The sequence below is a fragment of the Salvelinus fontinalis genome, chromosome 32, assembly GCF_029448725.1.
Source record: "Salvelinus fontinalis isolate EN_2023a chromosome 32, ASM2944872v1, whole genome shotgun sequence".
NCBI classification, from domain to species: Eukaryota; Metazoa; Chordata; class Actinopteri; order Salmoniformes; family Salmonidae; genus Salvelinus; species Salvelinus fontinalis.
In genome coordinates this window covers 32,426,743-32,447,482 of record NC_074696.1, presented here as the reverse complement: position 1 = coordinate 32,447,482, position 20,740 = coordinate 32,426,743, and the positions used below count along the sequence as shown (strand labels likewise).

At 39.1% G+C, this 20,740-nt stretch overlaps 1 protein-coding gene across 1 annotated transcript; it reads left to right on the top strand.

Annotated features, from left to right (window-relative positions):
• Positions 1-5,537: 5,537 nt before the first annotated feature.
• Positions 5,538-20,740, top strand: LOC129831102 (LIX1-like protein). The gene is made up of 6 exons (XM_055894134.1): positions 5,538-6,076; positions 7,447-7,610; positions 9,915-10,055; positions 10,238-10,333; positions 13,141-13,218; positions 16,564-20,740. The coding sequence occupies exons 1-6, from the start codon at positions 5,755-5,757 to the stop codon at positions 16,816-16,818; spliced, it is 1,056 nt and encodes a 351-aa protein (XP_055750109.1). The 5' UTR covers positions 5,538-5,754; the 3' UTR covers positions 16,819-20,740.

Sequence of the window (20,740 nt, the reverse complement as noted above, 5' to 3'; positions counted from 1 at the left end):
GTGTCTTTCATTGGGTGTCTTGGACTTGTGATTTAATGATATTTAGATGCTACTATTTAATTGTGACGCTATGCTAGCGATGCTAATCAGTGTGGGGGGTGTGGGGGGTGCTCCCGGATCCGGGTTAGGTACTCTGTGTTAAGAAGGAAAATTGCACACATTATTTTTTTACGAAGGCACACCTGTTAACCTTAATTTAACGAGGCAAGTCAGTTAAGAACAAATTCTTATCTACAATGATTGCCTCCTGGGGAACAGTTGGTTGACTGCTTTGTTCAGGGGCAGACCGACAGATTTTTACCTTGTCATCTGTGGGATTCAATCCAGAAACCTTTCGGTTATTGGCCCAACGCTCTAACCACTAGGCTACCTGTCGCCCCGCTAGGCTATCTGCCACCCCTCTAGGCTACCTGCCACCACTAGGCCACCTGCCGCATTCCAGGTGACTACCTCATGAGGCTGGTTGAGAGAATGCCAAGAGTGTGCAAAGCTGTCATCAAGGCAAAGGGTGGCTTTTTGAAGAATTTTAAATATAAAATATATTTTGATTTGTTTAACAGTTTTTTGGTTACTACATGATTCCATATGTTTGATTTATGTTGATGTCTTCACTATTATTCTACAATGTAGAAAATAGTACAAAATAAAGAAAAACCCTTGATTGACCGGTAGTGTATATAATTCCACTTTGACATTATGGGGTATTGTGTGTAGGCCGGTGACACAAAATCTCAATGTAATGCATTTTAAATTCAGGTTGTAACAGAAAAAAATGTGGAAAAGGTCAAAGGGTGTGAATACTTTCTGAATGCACTGTATATCATAACATTCAAACATGTATGTACCAGTCCCATATTGCCTCTCTTTGTACTGGCCAAGTGTATCCTAACCAGAAGAGAGTCACATCATATAACATCATTATCTCATTTGATCTGAGCAGGATTCTTGCTATGCCAAAGTGTTTGGCCAAAGGTCAGCCTTCTTCCTAATCTAATAGGTTGTAGATATACAGTGCCTTACAAAAGTATTCAGACGCCTTCGATTTCTTCACATGTTATTGTGTTACAAAGTAGGATTAACATGGATTTAATTGTCATTCTTTTGTCAACAATCTACACAAAATACTCTAATATCAAAGTGGAAGAAAAATAATACATTATGTTTTTATTAATAAATACTAAATGTATAAAATATAGTTGTTGCATAAGTATTAAGTCCATCTATGTTAGAATCACCTTTGGCAGCAATTACAGCAGTGAGTCTTGGGTAAGTCTCTAAGAGCTTTGCATACGTGGATTGTGCAATATTTGCCTACTATTCTTTTCAAAATTCTTCAAGCTCTGTCAAGATGTTGGAGATCATGGCTAGACAGCAATTTTCAAGTCTTGCCATAGTATTTCAAGTAGATTTAAGTCAACTGTAACTTGGCCACTCAGGAAAATTCACTGTCTTCTTGGTAAGCAACTTCAGTGTAGATTTGGCCTTGTGTTGTAGGTTATTCTCCTGCTGAAAGGTGAATTCCTCTCCCAGTCTCTGGTGTAAAGTAGACTGAAGCAGGTTTTGCTCTAGGACTCAGCCTGTGCTTAGCCCTATCCTGTTTCTTTTTATCCTGAAAAACTCCCCAGTATCAAGCATACCCATTCTATGATGCAGCCACCGCCATACTTGAAAATAAGGAAGCAGTTACTCAGTTATATGTTGTGTTGGATTTGCCCCAACATAGGGCTTTGCATTTAGGCTTTCGAAAAGTTCTGTGGTCTTTGTAGTAGAATCTGTGCTTGAAATTCAGTGCTTGACTGAGAAAGAGGAAGGGTTAGTCATTCAAAAAGCATGTCGACCCCTATTACAGAGTGAGTCCATGTAACTCTTTATGTGATTTGTTAAGCCAAATTTGACTCCTGAACTAATTTAGGCTTGCCTAAACAAAGGAGCTGAATACTTATGCAATGACTATATTTTATTTTATTTTTATTTTTATTAATCTTAAAAATAAAATAAAATGTTCTTCCACTTTAACATTACAGAGTATTTTCTGTAGATTGTTGGCAAAAAAAAAGACAATTAAATCAATTTTAATCCCACTTTGTAACACAACAAAATGTGAAGAAATCCATGGGGTCAGAATGCTTTTGCAAGGCACTGTATATACAGTATTTCTCAATAATCAATGACTATATATCATAACATCCCAAAATAGATGTACCAGTCACAGATTTCCCCTTTAAAGATATTTCACTTTCAATGTATTTTTCGTTCGCATTTATTCTTTTTCAGTATACACTATACTATGGTTAAGCAATAAGGCCCAAGGGGGTGTGTTACATGGCCAATATATTTATTTAAATGTCTCCTCTTATGTTTGTGGATTGTATTGAATCGTATATTCTATTGTATTGTATGCTATTGAATGTTAGAGTGGGCTATGAATCCAGGAATATTAACCCTGATGGATTCATGAATATATTAATAAAATAAACCAAAATTAGCTACAAATATTGAATCTTGAGTTTAAGCTGATACACAACACATTCACCAGGTCAATGCAACCCCAGTTCCTTATCACACTAGGTAATACATCAGGTGAGGAGAGTAGGGTCAATCAATATAGGGAGCAATGATGAGTATAATGCATCCTGGGAAATACATTTTTCGAATAGGCTATATGGTAACACTTTACTGTAGCCACCCTTATGTATGCATTCAAGCATACAAGCCTTTATAACTGCTACGTAAGACATTATAACATCATCATAGGAAGTCATACAAATTTAGAACAATGCCATAAGACATTATAAACGCAGTTATAAATGCATTTATAATGGGCATTAGAGATGACAGGCAAATTTGTTGTCATGTGCTCTTATGTCAACACAGGCTACACAATAATGTAATGTGATATAACAGTTCTACTTTAACATGCTACTTAGGAGGCTATAATGCCATTCATAAAGCTTTGTTTCACATATCTCAATGCACATTATAGTGAATGTCATGATGGGAGTCAACTGTGTGACCTTACTGAGTATACATTGCAGGCTTCAGTAAAGTGACACCAGTTGGTATGACATAACAGCCACAAGCACAGATTCAAATGACCTTGTAAAGTCCCTGACTGAGAGCATGTGGCAGGGGGTCGGGCTTTGGTTGGCATCTGCTAGCAGCAGCATAGGAAGAACATTTGGGGGGAACAGTGCCCTCTACTGGTGCAATGCAGGACTGCCTGACAGCAGCCTGGCCTCAGAGCCATACTATAGGCATTTCTGGGCACCTCCAAGATATAAGGGAAAGGGGGATACCTAGTCAGGTGTTTTTTTATTTAACTAGGCAAGTTAGTTAAGACCAAATTCCTATTTACAATGACAGCCTACCAGGGAACAGGGGCAACAGATTTTTACCTTGTCAGCTCAGTGATTTGATCCAGCAACCTTTTGGTTACTGGCCCAACACTCTAACCACTAGGCTACCATGATGCCAACTAATGGTCTTGTTAATTTATACAGAAACGAAAGTAGGAGAAGATGGGTAGGAGAAGATGGGTGGGAGAAGATGGGTGGGCGTAATCTGCAACCGTCTAGCAGTTCAAAAGTTGCACGCTCGAGTCATGCCGGGGACAACGGTAGCATTTTACCTAACCCTTCCACTAACCCTTATTCTAAACTTAAGATGTATAATACATACGTCCTCCAATATCTATGATATGGTACATCATCCAATTTGTATATTGCACAAATGCTATTCCATTCACAATGTAACCTAAAGCAATGTATATCATACTATGTTGAGTCTACAGATTTACGTACAGAATAATACGAATTGCCCTGGGATCACGTTGCTGACAAAACCTGAAAAACTGAGTCAGGGACTCAAGGAATTCCTTGTTCACTTTTCTAACTTTTAACTCACTTCTACTCAATTCTGTCCTTGATTGGTTGTGGGACAGCATATGGGGCAGGTGCTGCTGTTGGCAGGTGAGAGTCATTGTAGGGTCAGGTGGATAAGTGGGTAGTATCTCGTGACAGAAAATTAAATAATTAAAACCCAGAATTAAAATTCTGGATTCTAGCAGGGCCCGATTAACCTATTGGGCTATAAACTGGGCCATATTAAATAATTATGTTCCACAAGTGCTAATATTTCAACTACTTGGAAGAAAAATGGTTGTTCCCTTTCAGCTTTAAATTACAGATTGGTAGCCTACAGACTGGAAAATGTGAAGGTCCCTGAAGAAAATGTGTGCTTGCTGTAGTTGTTAGTCATCTTAGATCTATAGTCCAGTTAGATGTCTAGTTGGTATAATTGGTTTAGATCTACAATCTAGTTGGTCTAGGTCTATACAGATGTAGGATCTTAATTTAAGCCAGTTTGCTACAGTAGGAAAATAATTCTGCAGGAACAGGAAATGTGAATTATTATGTGGATTATAATTAATGTCACTTTTTGGGTGACCTGATCAAATTCACATAAAAATGTGAGTTATAGAGCTATCGTTCTACTTGAAAGCAAGTCTAAGAAATTGTAGATATGTTCTATGTGTGCTTGTTTTCCCTTCCTGTTCTTAAACACTGCTTTTGCTTCTTTTACTTTCGGTTTTGTACACCAGCTTGAAACAGCTGAAAATACAATCTTTTTGGTTAGGGAAAATATATTTCCCCCGCGGTTTGGATGGTACAATGATTATCTACACTATTCTGGCTCGTTTTGTAACAGAAACTGAAATTAGGCAAACTATTAGAGTTTTAGCAACCAGGAAATTGCGGAGTGATTTTCAGGAGTTTATCCATTTTTTTGGTAGAGCAAATCCAGTTTGACATTTCAAAGTGGAAATTAGAGACTTTAAAAGCCTTTTTAAAACTCAAATACACTACAAGTTTGCATTTTCTGCTTTGTATGAACATTTTCAGCAACAAAGGAGAGATCAAACTGAGATACTACATCTGTAGTCTAGTTAGTAATTGGTCCGCCTAGCTCTAGCTGGTCTGGATCTTTATTTAGGGAGTGGTTAGTTGGTGTAGATCTAAATCCACACTATGAAGTTAGATGTGTTGGTTTAGGGTCTGTGTTTTAGTTAGATGTCCAGCTGATCTAGACCAGCGATAGTGAAGTTAGATGACTAGTTAGAAAGATGGATGGATGATGGGGTGAATGGATGGAGATGGATGGATGATTGAGTGGGTGTGTGGTTGGGTGGATGGGGGTATGGGTGGATGGATGGATGGATAGTGTGCGTTGCATAAATGGTTAAAAAGTAGTATAATTTAAAGGTATCTATCACTATGTTGACATGGTCATTTACCAAATATCTTTACCCCTAAAGCATTAGAATAATTATTTCAGTAGCTACTATTTTTCCAAAGTATTACAATGTAAGTTACACTACCCTAATAATATCTTGTAGAGCGTGGATTTTCAACAGAATTCCTTTACAGTTTTAGAGGCTACATTGTGTCCTAATATTTCCTCCTCCTGCATTGCTGGTTCAAGAAAATGGCCTATTCACAGCTCCCCTTTTCCACATCTCTGATTTCCCCGCCCCTACCCCAAGATTGACAGCCAAGCAGCCTAATCCTCACAAAGACTAACGGGATTGGCAGAATACATTTTTTGTCCGTGAGGAAAACACTTTTTTATTTATCACTATCTTTTTAGTTTCGTTTTTTGTCATTTTCCATTACATTATCAGCGAGGAAACCAGTATTTACATCACGAATTTCCTCTATTGGTATTCCCCCTACTGTTGACGTTTACGCTTCAACAATGGAATCTATCCGCCCTCAGCGACTTCAACCAGGGATAAGATTTGGAGCTGGATCGACTGGGACCCTACGCTCCTCTCTCCGGCCCGGGGTTACAGTTCCAACCGCACCTCTGCTGCCTCCCCCGGCCTCCCTATGTGCTTCCTCCGGGCCACCCCCGCCGCTTCAACTCCACAGTCTTCACGGCACTATTGGGAGTGCGGGTCTCGGAACAGGGGTGGCTGGATTCGGTCTATGTAATCCAGGGAACCCGGCGGTCTTGAAGGAGGCGGTGGAGGCTGTTGTTCGGAGCTTTGCTAAGCATACGCAGGGCTATGGCAGAGGTAACCTGGAACAAATTAGTCGCAGAATTTTGGTCCTCCGATTTTCCCTGGCCGTGGTTGAAATGTAACTCACTGTAACTGTGATTAAACTGACGAAAGGGATGAAATAGTGTAGTAGTGCATGTACAACATACAGTGTGTCACCAAAACTGCCCATCCAGTTGATAACAGTAGGCTACATGAACATACCGAGTTTATGATAGCCGATATTTTGTCATATCTAGGCTAATGACTACAGGATGCAGTTCACTACAGGATAGTGTTGCGTGCTCATTTTACATAGCACTTGGGCACTCCATTCGAAATGTGGCACTTCAAGTCACCTCCAATGTTTTAGAGTAGGCCTAGCCTATATGTTATACTATCATTCAAAAACCCAATATATTAAATGTGGGTAGGCCTATTCAAATTTCATTTACATAAGTATGATGATGTTGTGTACTCCTTAATCATTTTGAGTCTATGTGGACTTTTGGTTAGGCCATCATTGTAAATCAGAATTTGTTCTTAACTGACTTGCCTGGTTAAATATAACGGCCTTGAAAGTCAACGCAATTTGGACAGCTTCAGTCAGTTCAGTGTGTCAGTCAGTTCAGTGTGTCAGTCAGTTCAGTGTGTCAGTGTGTCAGTCAGTTCAGTGTGTCAGTCAGTTCAGTGTGTCATTGTGTCAGTCAGTTTAGTGTGTCAGTCAGTTCAGTGTGTCAGTCAGTTCAGTGTGTCAGTGTGTCAGTCAGTTCAGTGTGTCAGTCAGTTCAGTGTGTCAGTGTGTCAGTCAGTTCAGTGTGTCAGTGTGTCAGTCAGTTCAGTGTGTCAGTCAGTCAGTTCAGTGTGTCAGTCAGTCAGTTCAGTGTGTCAGTCTGTTCAGTGTGTCAGTCAGTCAGTTCAGTGTGTCAGTCAGTCAGTTCAGTGTGTCAGTGGGTTGTTCCTTGTTGTTTACTTAGCCAGAAACATCCTGTTTATATTATATCTCCAAATATGTGCAAAAGCAGTGTTCAAGTTTTAATCCTCGCTCATACACAATATCCCACTGTGTCACTTTTATTCTTTCTTAAATCCAAACCTGAATACCAAATGAGTACACCGGACCATATTTAAAGGTAGACTCAGCATTTATAACTTGAGCTATTGCGATGAGCGAGATGCAAGACTCACACACAGTATCTGTGTAAGTGTGTTATACTATCATACAGCGTGGTAGCCATGGGACCAAAACAGCGGAGAAGTTGAGCCTCGCGCTTCAATGCTCTTAGTTGTTGCGGAGATTGACCCACTATGCCGTTTACTTTCTGCATCTACGTCATATCGCTGAGTCTACCTTTATGACTCCATGCAGTCTAATGTTAAACTGTGTCATTTTATGTCTCATCCAGTGAACGTGGTGGAAGCCTTGCAAGAGTTCTGGCAGATGAAGCAGTCAAGAGGGGCAGACCTCAGGAATGGGGCGCTGGTGGTGTATGAGATGGTCCCATCAAACAACCCACCCTATGTTTGCTACGTCAGTCTCCCAGGGGGAAGCTGCTTTGGGAGTTTCCAGGTGAGCTAACCTGTGACCGTAGGCTGTCTCAATAAAGTTGTGGGCACTAAAACGCTCCTCAGGTGGAAGGCCCTCTGTATAGTATCTCTGAGTTAGTGAAAGTGCTTGAAAAGTGTACTTATTATTACTACTACAGTATAATGGTTTAGAATTGTGTTTGTGTAGCTGCGTGAATGAAATTCCCTATGTGGCCATAACCTTAGGGATTTATCCGTCTGTCCAACTCTACTCATGCACAAATGCTTCTACCTAAATCAATTCTGCCAATCTAACTTGATCTTCCTGAGTAAGTTGGCCCTGGATTTTCAGATCAAATGTCAATCACTGGGAACCTCTTCTGAACTGTCTTGAGAAATGTCAAGGGAGAGCAAGCGACTAATTAGGCCTGGGACATGTTTATGGGGGCACCCCGTAGCAAAACGTTGTGCAATTGAAAACAATGTTTATGCAGTGTCTTTGTTTACCAACTGCTGACTGTGCACCCATATTCTGTTGGAGTCATATAACACTCAACAAAAATGTTTATCCAAAGAGACTTGCCGTACCGTGAGTTCATACATTTCTAGTATGTGTAGGTGATTCCTGTGAATCACAAAAATGTGAGTTTCTTATTGGAGAAGTACAGGTAGTTCCTCCCAGTTTCAGTCCATTTTCTTCTGTTTCTTACCTAATGAACATGACCCGGATGTTTCTGGAACTTTCTCCTCATACTGTTCTGCTGTTTATCTGAATACTTCAAGAATGTGTTAAAGAGATTCTTGAGTACTTTTTTATACTTTTTAGCCAGTAGTTAAAGGTAGCGCTCATGAGTCAAAAGTGGTCCCCTAAAATTGTGTGCTATGTCACATATGTGCAGATATGTGCACAATGTCATTGCTGTGTGTGCATGATGTGCCACTTGCTAGCTGTCACTCAATTGACGAGGGGCTGAAGCTCATTGGTTGAACTCGAACTCGTCTCCTCCCCTTCATCTAAACTGATTGAAGTGGATTTAACAAGTGACATACATCAATAAGGGATCATAGCTTTCACCTGGATTCACCTGGTCAGTCTGTCATGGTAAGAGCAGGTGTTCATAATGTTTTATACACTCAGTGTATATCAAATTTGTATTATTATTGGTTAAGGTGGATTATACACATTTTACAGCTAAAAGCTGAATTGTAATATACAGACCAAAAAGTTTAAATTGAAGAATAAAGAAGTTGAGAGCGATAGAATTCTAGCTTCAGCCTGCTCTTGTGAAAATTGTGTAGTTTTGTATAGTATGCTGTGGTGGCAGAATTGAGTTTTCCACAACAATATGTACTGGGAATCCCAAATTAAAGCAGTTGTCTCTTGTCAGCATTACAAGAGATTACAAACCAAGATTAAATTCAATAGCTAACCAATGGCTAATCTCAAATAATAGTCTGTGGATCTGAACCACTGCTGAGGTGAAATACGCCACCATGTCGATAACTCCAGGCTGTTGGGTCCATCAAAAACATGTTAGCAAGGTGTAGGAGTAGGACCTTACTTTTATTCAGGCTTAGCATAAAAAAATGGAATAAGGAAATTCTAAATTCAACTGAAATAAGGATGTAGAAAAACACTGTTGATCTCATCCATGAATGTATAAATAATTACATACAGTATGAGCCGTGTTCCTATCTTTGTTAAATAATCCACCAGTATCACTGAAATAGTAATGACTGCTTTAATGTAAAATCTTTTTTTCAAATGTTATTTTCAATTCTAAATCATACTAGAACATAAGCATTGAGCCTACCAGAATATTCCATGGGATGATTAAATGTTTTGCCATTTCTTCCTCTCCTCCAATTGGCTGGCTACAATGCATACTGTGGTTGGAAACTCATATGGTGGCTCATCTGGTTGTAATTAGAGCCAAATATTGAGTTTAGAAGGAGCCGTGACACCCCTCCCCACATTCTCCCCCTCATCCCATTTGCACGGGGCCTCCTTTGCCTCTATCCTTCCTAACTCTTTCTTTCTTTCTTTGAAACGATAGCAATGAAGTGGAAGCATTGATATTACTTAGACATCATTCTGAAACATACATGAAACAAGATTAACATACATTTCAAGTGCTTCATCTTTCAAGAAAAAGGTCATTATTAAAATTAAATATATATGACTTCCAGAAGACCCATACGATAATTTGGCTTACCCATATTATGATATTGCGTGAATCACAGGCTCATAACGTTACAATTTATGCCAAAGGCAACATATATTTTGGGGGGACTTGGAAAACATTCAGAAAAGTACTAAATATGTTTTATGCTTTACTTTGGGCAGTTTTGTCCAACCAAGGCTGAAGCAAGACGTAGTGCTGCGAAGATCGCGCTGATGAACTCGGTTTTCAACGAGCATCCTTCCCGCCGCATCACAGATGACTTCATTGAGAAGAGTGTATGTGAGGCGCTGGCCTCCTTTAATGTGAGTGCCATTTCATGTATTTTTCAATGTACATTAACAGAAGCAGTGCGCACTGGTCTTTAATATAATCCATACTGTAGCTCCTATTAAAAGGTCATGTCCTTATGAGGGTAAGATCTTAATCTGATTGGGCTCTTAAGGAGAAAAAGACTGGATGATTGGACTCTACTTGTCTTTTACAGGGAAACCGAGAAGAGGCAGACAACCCCAGCACAGGAATCGGGGCGTTTCGCTTCATGCTGGAGTCCAACAAAGGAAAATCAATGTTGGAGTTTCAGGTAAATAGTGATACAGTGGATGTTACGGCAATGAAATGTAAGAAAAGGAAAAGGTTGGACTGTATATGAGGCTAGTTTAGGAATGTTGGTGGCACCATGATACATTGGTCAGGATGTAGGAAATTAGGAGATCAGTAGCGATGTGTGGGTAAAATCACTGTGGAAGCCAAGCCATGAAAAAAAAGCCATATTAGAACCTTTGTGTTGTGATAATTGGGCTGTTTGCTCTATAACCTGTTAGTTCATACACCTTGCGACCGTGATATATAGACCTAAGGCCGAGACAATAAGAAGACACAGTGGCTGAATAAATCCCTTTGTTTCATCACAAAACCAGAGAGCAACATCTGTCTGGTGGAGTCCACAAAGCATATTGCATGTAACAAACAGTTAAAAGACCTACAGCATGGTCAAACAAGTTAATGTTTCTGACATTTCCAGACTACTAAACAACTATTAATTTAGAACACCAGAGACTTACCATAAGTCGCTGCATCCACTATTCCAGCTCCATTCCAACTTCAACATTTCAACATCATCAAATCACCCATGCTTAGTGTAACACAGTGACAACTAAAATATACCAAAATCGATTTAGTCCTATCAACATAAATATAATGTGGCTGTCCATGGTACTGATTTCTGTGTGTGCATGTGCGTAAGTAGAAAAACATGTTGACTCACCCTACTTGTAGAGAAACGCCAATGCCATCCTCCTTTCTTTCATTTTGACGAAATGGTCTATGAATCTGTCATACAGTACATGCGTTTAGTTTTTGTTGTCCTAGGCTACCTGGCTAAAGTGCTTGTAACGATGAGCTAGCTAGTTAACATTAGCCTACTACATCTAGCTACATATTTTACTTCCATCCTCACAGGCCAGGGACACAATGTATTAATTTATGGTAGGATCAGAATCACCGTTATAATCTTTGGCCAGTACGGAGAATTAAGCAAAACCACATCTCCAAATCCCTATCTCCATCCATGGCTAATTTAGGAACATTTTTGCTAGCTAGCTAGCCACCGGAGGACAACAACACAACGAGATGCAACAATTCAAGTTTTTTTCTGTCAATGACATTTGGCTTTTGATGTGATGTGAAGCCAAATGCAAACTATCTTCCCTTGAGACTTTTTTTGGGTGCGCCAGGACCATTCACAGTTGAGCTCATTCAGTTTAGCTCAACTCTGATTGGCTATTATTGTATGCTTTTTTATTAAGAGACCAATTGCTTGCTGGCTTCCCTTGCATTCAATGTTACCGGAGGCAACAATATCATACTCTTTTTGACCAGACGGCATCAGATAGATGGGTTACTCATACAGACAGAGGGGCGCTGTTTTGCTCGCTCGGATGCTATCTCCATATAGATACTTTCAGCCTCTCAAATCAAATTGTATTGGTCACATACACATGGTTAGCAGATGTTATAGAAGGAAAATTCCAAAACACAGAGGCGAAAGATACATTATTTTATGTTATTTAAAAAAAAAAAAAATCCTGGTACATTTTTGGGGGAAACATGGCTTCCCTTAACATGGAGATGAGATGATGGAGATGAGGAATCCAAATACTGGGTATTCTTTGCACACACAGATACACAGAACACATGCATGGGATTTGTTGGAGAATATGAAATGATATTATGGTTTGTACAGAATTATAAAAGAGGGAGATGCATACATGTTAACACAGACATGGCTAATGGTTCCAAAACTACTGCTAATTACACAAAGCAGATAGATAACTATATTGTCATTTAGCTTTGTAATTCCAGTTCATGAAAAAATATAAACGTTTACTGATCAGCCCTAAACTATAGCTTAATTTATGATAAAGAAAACCAGGAGTTATTTCTGAGTGTTTATTAAAGTTGTCTGGTTTCATCACTTCTGCTTTATGACTTACCACTCTGGTTTCCCAGGTTGAATGAAAGAAAAGAATGCAGTTGAACCTGATAAATGCAACGGTTTGAGACTCATGACAGCATGAACTAAAGCAGAGCATGCCAGTTTCGGGAGCAATTGAAATAATGTACATGTACATCAAGTAAATTGGGACTTGACACACTTAAACAGAGATTTGACTTATTCAAAGTGCACTTATCAGGAATGTCAAGGACTAGAGATGTATGTAGATGTCAAGGACTAGATAATGAGACCCACTACATGAAGGAGTGTGAGGACCATCATGCGTGCAGAAGAGAATTGGAGCAAAACCATGTGGTTCCAGGAATTTCCTAGGAGCATGTTGGTCTGGCAAACAAATCTGAACAGAATTGCTGGCCTCCAGTCTTTTCATTGTTTGTCATCCAAATCCACTCAATCTAATGCATGGATTGGTCTTTTCCAAACCACAGCTTATGATTTAGGGCTCTACACATGCAAACACATGATTGCTACTTATTGACCTTCTCCCTCTTTTTTTAAATGTAACCTTTATTTAACTAGGCAAGTCAGTTAAGAACAAATTCTTATTTACAATGACAGCCTACCAGGGAATAGTGGGTAACACAGGGGCAGAATGACAGAGTTTTACCTTGTCAGCTCGGGGATTTGATCCAGCAACCTTTCGGTTACTGGCCCAACACTCTAACCACTAGGCTACCTGCCACCCCAGCCACATCTTAGCTCCCATTACCAGCCTTAAATCATTAAATCTTGTGACTTTGGCATTAAAAACTCACTGCCTTGTGTTAGTAATCAAACTTGAAATTGTGCTTAGTGCCAAACAGTGCTTTCCATGTGGCGCAGCCACACACAACAATGCTGCTTGTCGTCGCTGAACTGTTTTTTTCTTTCAGGAATTGATGACAGTCTTTCAGCTTCTGCACTGGAATGGAAGCCTGAAGGCCATGAGAGAGAGACAATGCTCCCGTCAAGTAAGATCTCATTTGGATAAGAGTACTGATTATTGGTATCACTTTATTTCATAGGCTTGTTTCATTTGGTATTTGTCCTGGTATTAAATAAGACCTGATTTGGTGTCAATCAGTATTTTTTGGGATGTATTTCAAACAATTGTTTTTCTGTTTTCTTCAAATGTTTTTGGTTTATTTTGTGTGAAAGCAATGACTTGTGACTGTTATGTGCAAAAAGTAAGTAAGTATGTACAGCTGAAGTCGGAAGTTTACATACACTTAGGTTGGAGTCATTGAAACTTGTTTTTCATCCACTCCACAAATTTCTTGTTAACAAACTATAGTTTTGGAAAGTTGGTTAGGACATCTACTTTGTGGATGATACAAGTCATTTTTCCAACAATTGTTTGCAGACAGATTATTTCACTTATAATTCACTGTATCACAACTCCAGTGGGTCAGAAGTTTACATACACAAAGTTGACTGTGCCTTTAAACAGCTTGGAAAATTCCAGAAATTATGTCATGGCTTTAGAAGCTTCTGTTAGGCTAATTGACATAATTTGAGTCAATTGGAGGTGTAACTATGGATGTATTTCAAGGCCTACCATCAAACTCAGTGCCTCTTTGCTTGACATCATGGGAAAATCTAAAGAAATCAGCCAAGACCTCAGAAAAACAATTGTAGACCTCCACAAGTCTGGTTCATCCTTAGGAGCAATTTCCAAACGCCTGAAGGTACCACGTTCATCTGTACAAACAATAGTACGCAAGTATAAACAGCATGGGAACACGCAGCCGTCATACCGCTCAGGAAGGAGACGCGTTCTGTCTCCTAGAGATGAATGTACTTTGGTGAGAAAAGTGCAAATCAATCCCAGAACAACAGCAAAGGACCTTGTGAAGATGCTGGAGGAAACAGGTACAAATGTATCTATATCCACAGTAAAACAAGTCCTATATTGACATAACCTGAAAGGCCGCTCAGCAAGGAAGAAGCCACTGCTCCAAAACCTTCACCTTCACAAAATAGATGGCATCATGAGGAAGCAAGATTATGTGGATATATTGAAGCAACATCTCAAGACATCAGTCAGGAAGTTAAAGCTTGGTCGCAAATGGGTCTTCCAAATGAACAATGACCCCAAGCATACTTCCAAATTTGTGGCAAAATGGCTTAAGGACAACAAAGTCAAGGTTTTGGAGTGGCCATCACAAAGCCCTGACCTCAACCCTATAGAAAATTTGTGGGCAGAACTGAAAAAGCGTGTGCGAGCAAGGAGGCCTACAAACTTGCCTCACTTACTCCAGATCTGTCAGGAGGAATGGGCCAAAATTCACCCAACTTATTGTGGGAAGCTTGTGGAAGTCTACCTGAAATGTTTGACGCAAGTTAAACAATTTAAAGGCAATGCTACCAAATACTATTTGAGTGTATGTAAACTTCTGACCCACTGGGAATGTGATGAAAGAAATAAAAGCTGAAATAAATCAATCTCTCTACTATTATTCAGACATTACACAATCTTAAAATAAAGTGGGGATCTTAACTGACCTAAGACGGGGAATTTTTACAAGGATTAAATGTCAGGAATTGTGAAAAACTGAGTTTAAATGTATTTGGCTAAGGTGTATGTACATTTCCGACATCAACTGTGTGTGAGCAAATTTGAATATGTTTCCATTTCTGGCACCTCAGAGAAAAATATTTGGACACATCTGGGTCCCGTGTGGCTCAGTTGATAGGGCACTTGCAACGGCAGAGTTGTGGGTTTGATTCCCACGGGGGACCAGTATGAAAAAGTATGAAAAATGTACACACTCACTACTGTAAGTCTCTCTGGATAAGAGCTTCTGCTGAAGGTTTATGGGTATACATCAAAGCAGGATCAAATAATATACCAGATAACTTGCTTGAATATTCTGAATTTTTTTTTATTGTTTAGAAAGATTAACTTGAAATGAATATGGTGTAATTGACTCAAGAAACAAAAACACATACTTAAGTTTATCTTTCTTAATGAATCAGAGAATCTATAGTTAATTCTGTTTGTTTGTCAAAACTGGCTGGCTAACTCATTGATCCTCCTTTGTAGTATACCCCTCTGGTGTAAAGGAAGGGAAATATAGCTACATCATAACTCAAACTTCTCTGTTTTGTTTCAGCAACAGAATAACTGATCAAACGAAAGAGTTATTTGAGAAAAACATTTGCCTGACAGTTTCCATTAAATCCATCAAGTTTTGAAAATAAAACATATCCCTCATCCTTACAGACTGCCAGTGATAGTATTTAATTATAATTCAAATGGTACAGCCAGCACCACATCTCAGTTCAACTGAAGTCCAGAATGGGGCTGAAACTCACTGGAGATAATTGACTGAGTTACACTCTGGCTTGAGTTAAGTTCCTTCAGCATGCCATTCCATCCTATCTAAACCACATTGTGTGGGCTGAATGAATACCTATGAAGTGACTCCGTTCCAGGCAGAGTCGGGTGACCTAAATGTTTGTGTTCAGTCCTCATTATCTCATGCATCTTACATACATAAACGACTTTTAAGGCGTCAATTACGAGTCTTGATCGGAGTTTGATTCAAGTTTGAAAAAATGTTTTACCAGAGTTTAAAGCATTTTTCTTTGACTTTATCTGATCTCGAACATAAACATGTTCAGGCTCTATGCACTCACCTTTAAGATTTCATCCCCCATCCGTCATGTTTGCTAATCTAAAAATTGGAGCTTTCTGACATCGTTTTTGCAGTATGGGGGTCAATTTAGGCAACTTCCAATTCATGAAATGAATATAAATTCACCTGAATAATCTAATTGTGGCTCAAACCTGCCTTTTGCCAATCTACGCCATTCAGATCACAAGTCAAAGAGGAGGAAGAGCAACCAGCAACTCCACGATTGGGATAGATACGACTCAGTTGTATTATGTTTTCTAGGGTTACGGAGTGCTTTTGCTCTGTGTGTCTCTTGACTGATTTAAGTATTCTATTTGGTCTGGCCTTATGCCTTTCATCTCAATGGTTAAGGAGAGGGGCTGAGCCACTGGAGTAATTAGCTCACCCAGACGTCTCACATTCCTCATTTGAAATTATGTTATTGCTGGCCACGCAGCTCACGCATTTGTGGTTCCAGGTCGTTTCAAATCCAGGCATTTCAGGATCATTAAACATAATCTGGAACTCAATCAAACCTGCACTGCTAGGACACCAGTACAGTTGAAAAATATAATGATTTAATGGAGCATTTCTGTTTCCTACCCAGCTAGCCTGAATTTTCTAATGATCATGGCCATGGCGTCAATAAGGTCCATTCCGGCCTAACACCTTTTTTATTTTGCTTTCCCCTAACAGGAAGTGCTGGCTCACTACTCCCATAGGGCGCTGGATGATGACATGCGCACCCAAATGGCTGCTGATTGGGTGAACCGAGAGCAAGGCGTGGCTGGCACCATCGCCCAGGAGGTGGCGGCAACAGATCGAGAACTTGAGGAGGCCAGGCTGGCCGGCCGGGAGCTTCGCTTTCATAAGGAAAAGAAGGACATCCTGATGCTGGCTGTTGGCCAACTGGATGCAGCCAACACTGCCACCCTGCCTTCAACCTGCTAGGTATACGCTGGATTCCAACCCCATAATTTGATTCACTTCCATCTGCCCACGTTGACTTCCCCCTCGCGGTTCTCAAAAAGTCTACATAGGTGTGGGAAACATAATAGTAACTCTGCATAGCTTCCACCATATGGCTTTTACCTATTCAGTCCGATCAGATCTGCGAGTTGGTAGTCAAGGGCAGATGGAAGGAAGTTGGTTGTCAGTTTGGAATCTGGCCTTAGAGATGGAATGAGGAAAAGTGGCCAATAACCATTGATTGTATAGAGACTAGCAAGGCAGCCATTTAGGAGCTTTCAATTAAAAAACAGTGAGTGTTCTTAGATCTTTCAGCAGTTTTTTCCAGCCCAGTACTAATACGTCTGATTCAGCTTCTGAAGGTCTTGACAATAAGTTGATTAGTTGAATCGGATATGTTAGTGCTAGTTTAGAGTGAAATCTTTAGGACCAGGATCGAATAATAAGAAGTCATTGAGGTCCTTTTGTGCTGCCATTTTATTGGGTTTGTGAAATTCACATGGAATAATGAACTGTTATCATTCCTCTCATTCCCTTTCTATGCTGATAGACAACGCTACCACATGGGTAAAGTTAAAGCCCTTCACTTGCCTTTAATGATCGTACAGGACATAATCACAAGGATATTGTCACAGAACGATCTTTCTCACCAAAATAGACCCATGTCTGTTGCTTAAGCATGATCTATCACTTCATTAAGGACTATGAAAGTTATTTGAACATTTATGTATTGCTCTTACATTACAGATCTTATATACAGAGGTAGGATCTTAATTTGATCACTCTTTTGTTGCTGAGAATTTTCCTGCACCACAGGAAATGCAGATTAACTTTTGTAATTGACATAAATTTACTGAAAACCCACACTAACACACGGTTATATAGTATTTCACTTTTCATGTAGCCTACTTTTGGCCAGATGAACGCCTAACCACCGCTCAAGCAATATTATGGACTAAACGTTCAAATCCTGTTGCTGCAGGATTATTTTGCAGTGACAACATAGGTTAAATAAAGATCTTACATCTGTAGAGTCTATCATTAGTGATAGCCAGCCTTATTTGCGAAGAAAGAACCGCTCCTCCGACTCAAACTGATGTCACTCGTAAAATAACTACTTGCCTAGCTTTGCTTGCTAGAGTGGATTGTTTACACGAATGTCAGTTATCCAACAGTTTTTTTCTGGCCTTGCAGCTTAATGACTAAACTTTCAGCGTTATCATTCTAAGTCAGGATCATTTACTGTCACTAAGCCATTTTTAACTCTATTATTAGGCTAAAATGTACACAAGTGATTTAGCCGATACTGATATCCAGATTGACAAATGCATTGGTGCTAACAACTGTTCAAATGTGAGTAATGTGTGCAACACAAAAACATAGCAAACACAGTGAACAAACGTAAGTTTGTAGTAATATATGGGATTGCTGTTTCCCCCTAACCACAAGTTACTCTCAAGGTAAGACTTTTATTAAAGCGTTTTGGCAGCTATACGCTTCCCATAGAAAAATTCAAAGGACAAAAAAAACATTATCCATGTAGAATCTCCATCATAAATGCTCCATGGAAAGGGTTTTTAGTCCAGGACTAGGCTTAATCTTTCAGCCATTATGAAATTAGAGTGGATCCTTCTTGAATTCTTTTGAATTGATGTTGTTTGGGGGATTTTCACAGAGGCTTTACCATACCGGCACGAAATGTTATCTAGTCATGCGATCTGCTACTCCGAAATTCACTTGAAATAGACCCATTTAGAAAACACATTTATTCAGGGGTCAGAACACACAGAGAATCAACTCATGTTCACATTAAATACCATTAAATGCCTATGTCATATCACAATGGCAATATCACACTGACAGCTACAGTAAAAAATGAATGCGAATAAAATGCACCAAACATCACGCTAATGTTGTATCATAGTCCCAATGTCTTCTTGAGTTTAACATTGTATCCTACTTACTATATGTCTCTTGATGGAATTGTCTGTGGTATGTTTTTTTAAGAAAATAAGCAGCAAAAAGAGATTTAGCTAACTTGCCCTAACTTTCCTGAATGTAATCATATCCCAATAGCAACAGCAGCGCAAAATAAGTTGACGTGATGCCCATTAGTCTTGGATAGCATTTACATCGCTTTTTCTTTCATTGACAGTATCGGTTAGTGTTTTTAGTTTTTCTACCAAGCCAGGGTAAGGCATTTCCCATGGTTCTCAATATCTATAGATCTGGCACCTGTTTCTACAAACAAAAGCCATATCAATTGAAGTGCAATCCATTGTATGCTTGTCCTAATTAAATGAAGAAATTAACCTTTTGTTAAAACACACAGCCAGGTCCATAATTATTGGCACCCTTAAAAAAGATGAGCAAAAAAGACTGTATAAAATAAATAATACAAATATTAAGCTATATTTCATGGTAAAAAAAAATGGGGATTTAGATTACTTTATACTAATATAATTGCTCAGAGAAAGAGCTTTCGTTTAACCAGTAATAAAAATAAATGAAAAAAGATAGTGGTAAAACTCCAGCACCCTCCCCTTGCAAGGATAACGACACAGAGCCTCTTTCTAAAATGTTTTATAAGATTGGAGAACACCTTGGGAGGGATCTTAGACTATTCCTCCATACAGCATCTTTCCAGAACCATTACATCCTTCGTATGCGCTTATGGACTGCTTTCTTCAATTCAAACCACAGGTTTTAATGGGGTTCAAGTCCGGAGACTGAGATGACCTTTGCAAAATGTAGATTTTGTGGTCAATTAACCATCTCTTTGTGGATGTTGATGTGTGCTTGGGGTTATTGTCTTGCTGGAAGATCCATTTGCAACCACGTGTCATCCTCCACTTGCGCCCAAGTGTTTTTGGCCAAAATGTCCTGGTACTTGGTAAAGTTCATGATGCCGTTGACCTTAAGGGCTCCAGGACCAGTGGAAGCAAAATAGTCCCATAACATAAAAAATGCACCACTCTATTTTACCATAATTATGAGGTACTTTTCTGCTAATGCTTCTGTTTTTCAACGCCAAACCCACAACTGTTGTGCGTGGCCAAAGAGCTCTATTTTCATGTCATCTGACCTTTCCTGGGGCCCTTGTTAAGGTCAATGACATCATGAACTTGTCATTTTAGCCAAAACCCTGGTTGCCTCTGCCAGGAGGAGGCTGACACTTGGCTGCAAGTAGATACCTGACTGTATTTGTGTTAGCTATTGGAAATCATATTTCATGAAGTGTCTGGTAGGTGTATTCTCCCATCATGCTTATTTGTGTGAATCATATATATTTTTACGTGTATGTAATGGTGTGTTACAGATGTTTTTTATGGCAGTTGTCTGCTCACCATTAATCACATACATTGTTAAGAAATGTAGTTCTTTAATGTTTGGGTCTCACTTTTATATAAAGTGTAGCTAAAACAACCAATCTTACATGGTAATTAATTACATTGGCAGGTATATTGTTCACATTGTTGTAAGAGTATGGTTTCCAAGCTAATTTTTTTTGCAAATCCAATACGTTTATAAATGTAATTTTTTACCAGATTGTTAATGTGTACCTACACTGTAATTACACTAAACATGTCTGTGTAATTACCATGTAAATACATGTTTTAGCGACACTTAATATAACTTGGGACTAATGTTTGCGTGTTATTCCTTTTAACACAGGTTGCAATCTTTTTATAGACTGTTCAGTCATGTTATTACCCTGCCTTCTCGCTTATCAAGTTGTGCATGATTCATAAATCCATTTGTACAAAATGTGATCTATATAAACTTTGTTTTATACAGTCCTTATGTATTTTATATGACCAGTTTTAAATTGTTACTTTTTTACTCAATGTAGGTTTCTATTTAGATTTGTATACATAAAATGCAATAAAGCAGCCAAAAACAA

Excerpts from the sequence above, each read along its gene's own strand:
- LOC129831102 (XM_055894134.1), top strand. The coding sequence starts at position 5,755 with ATGGAATCTATCCGCCCTCAGCGACTTCAACCAGGGATAAGATTTGGA. Across the intron at positions 10,334-13,140 it reads AATCAATGTTGGAGTTTCAG|GAATTGATGACAGTCTTTCA; the intron begins GTAAATAGTGAT and ends TTTTTCTTTCAG. Across the intron at positions 13,219-16,563 it reads AGAGACAATGCTCCCGTCAA|GAAGTGCTGGCTCACTACTC; the intron begins GTAAGATCTCAT and ends TTCCCCTAACAG.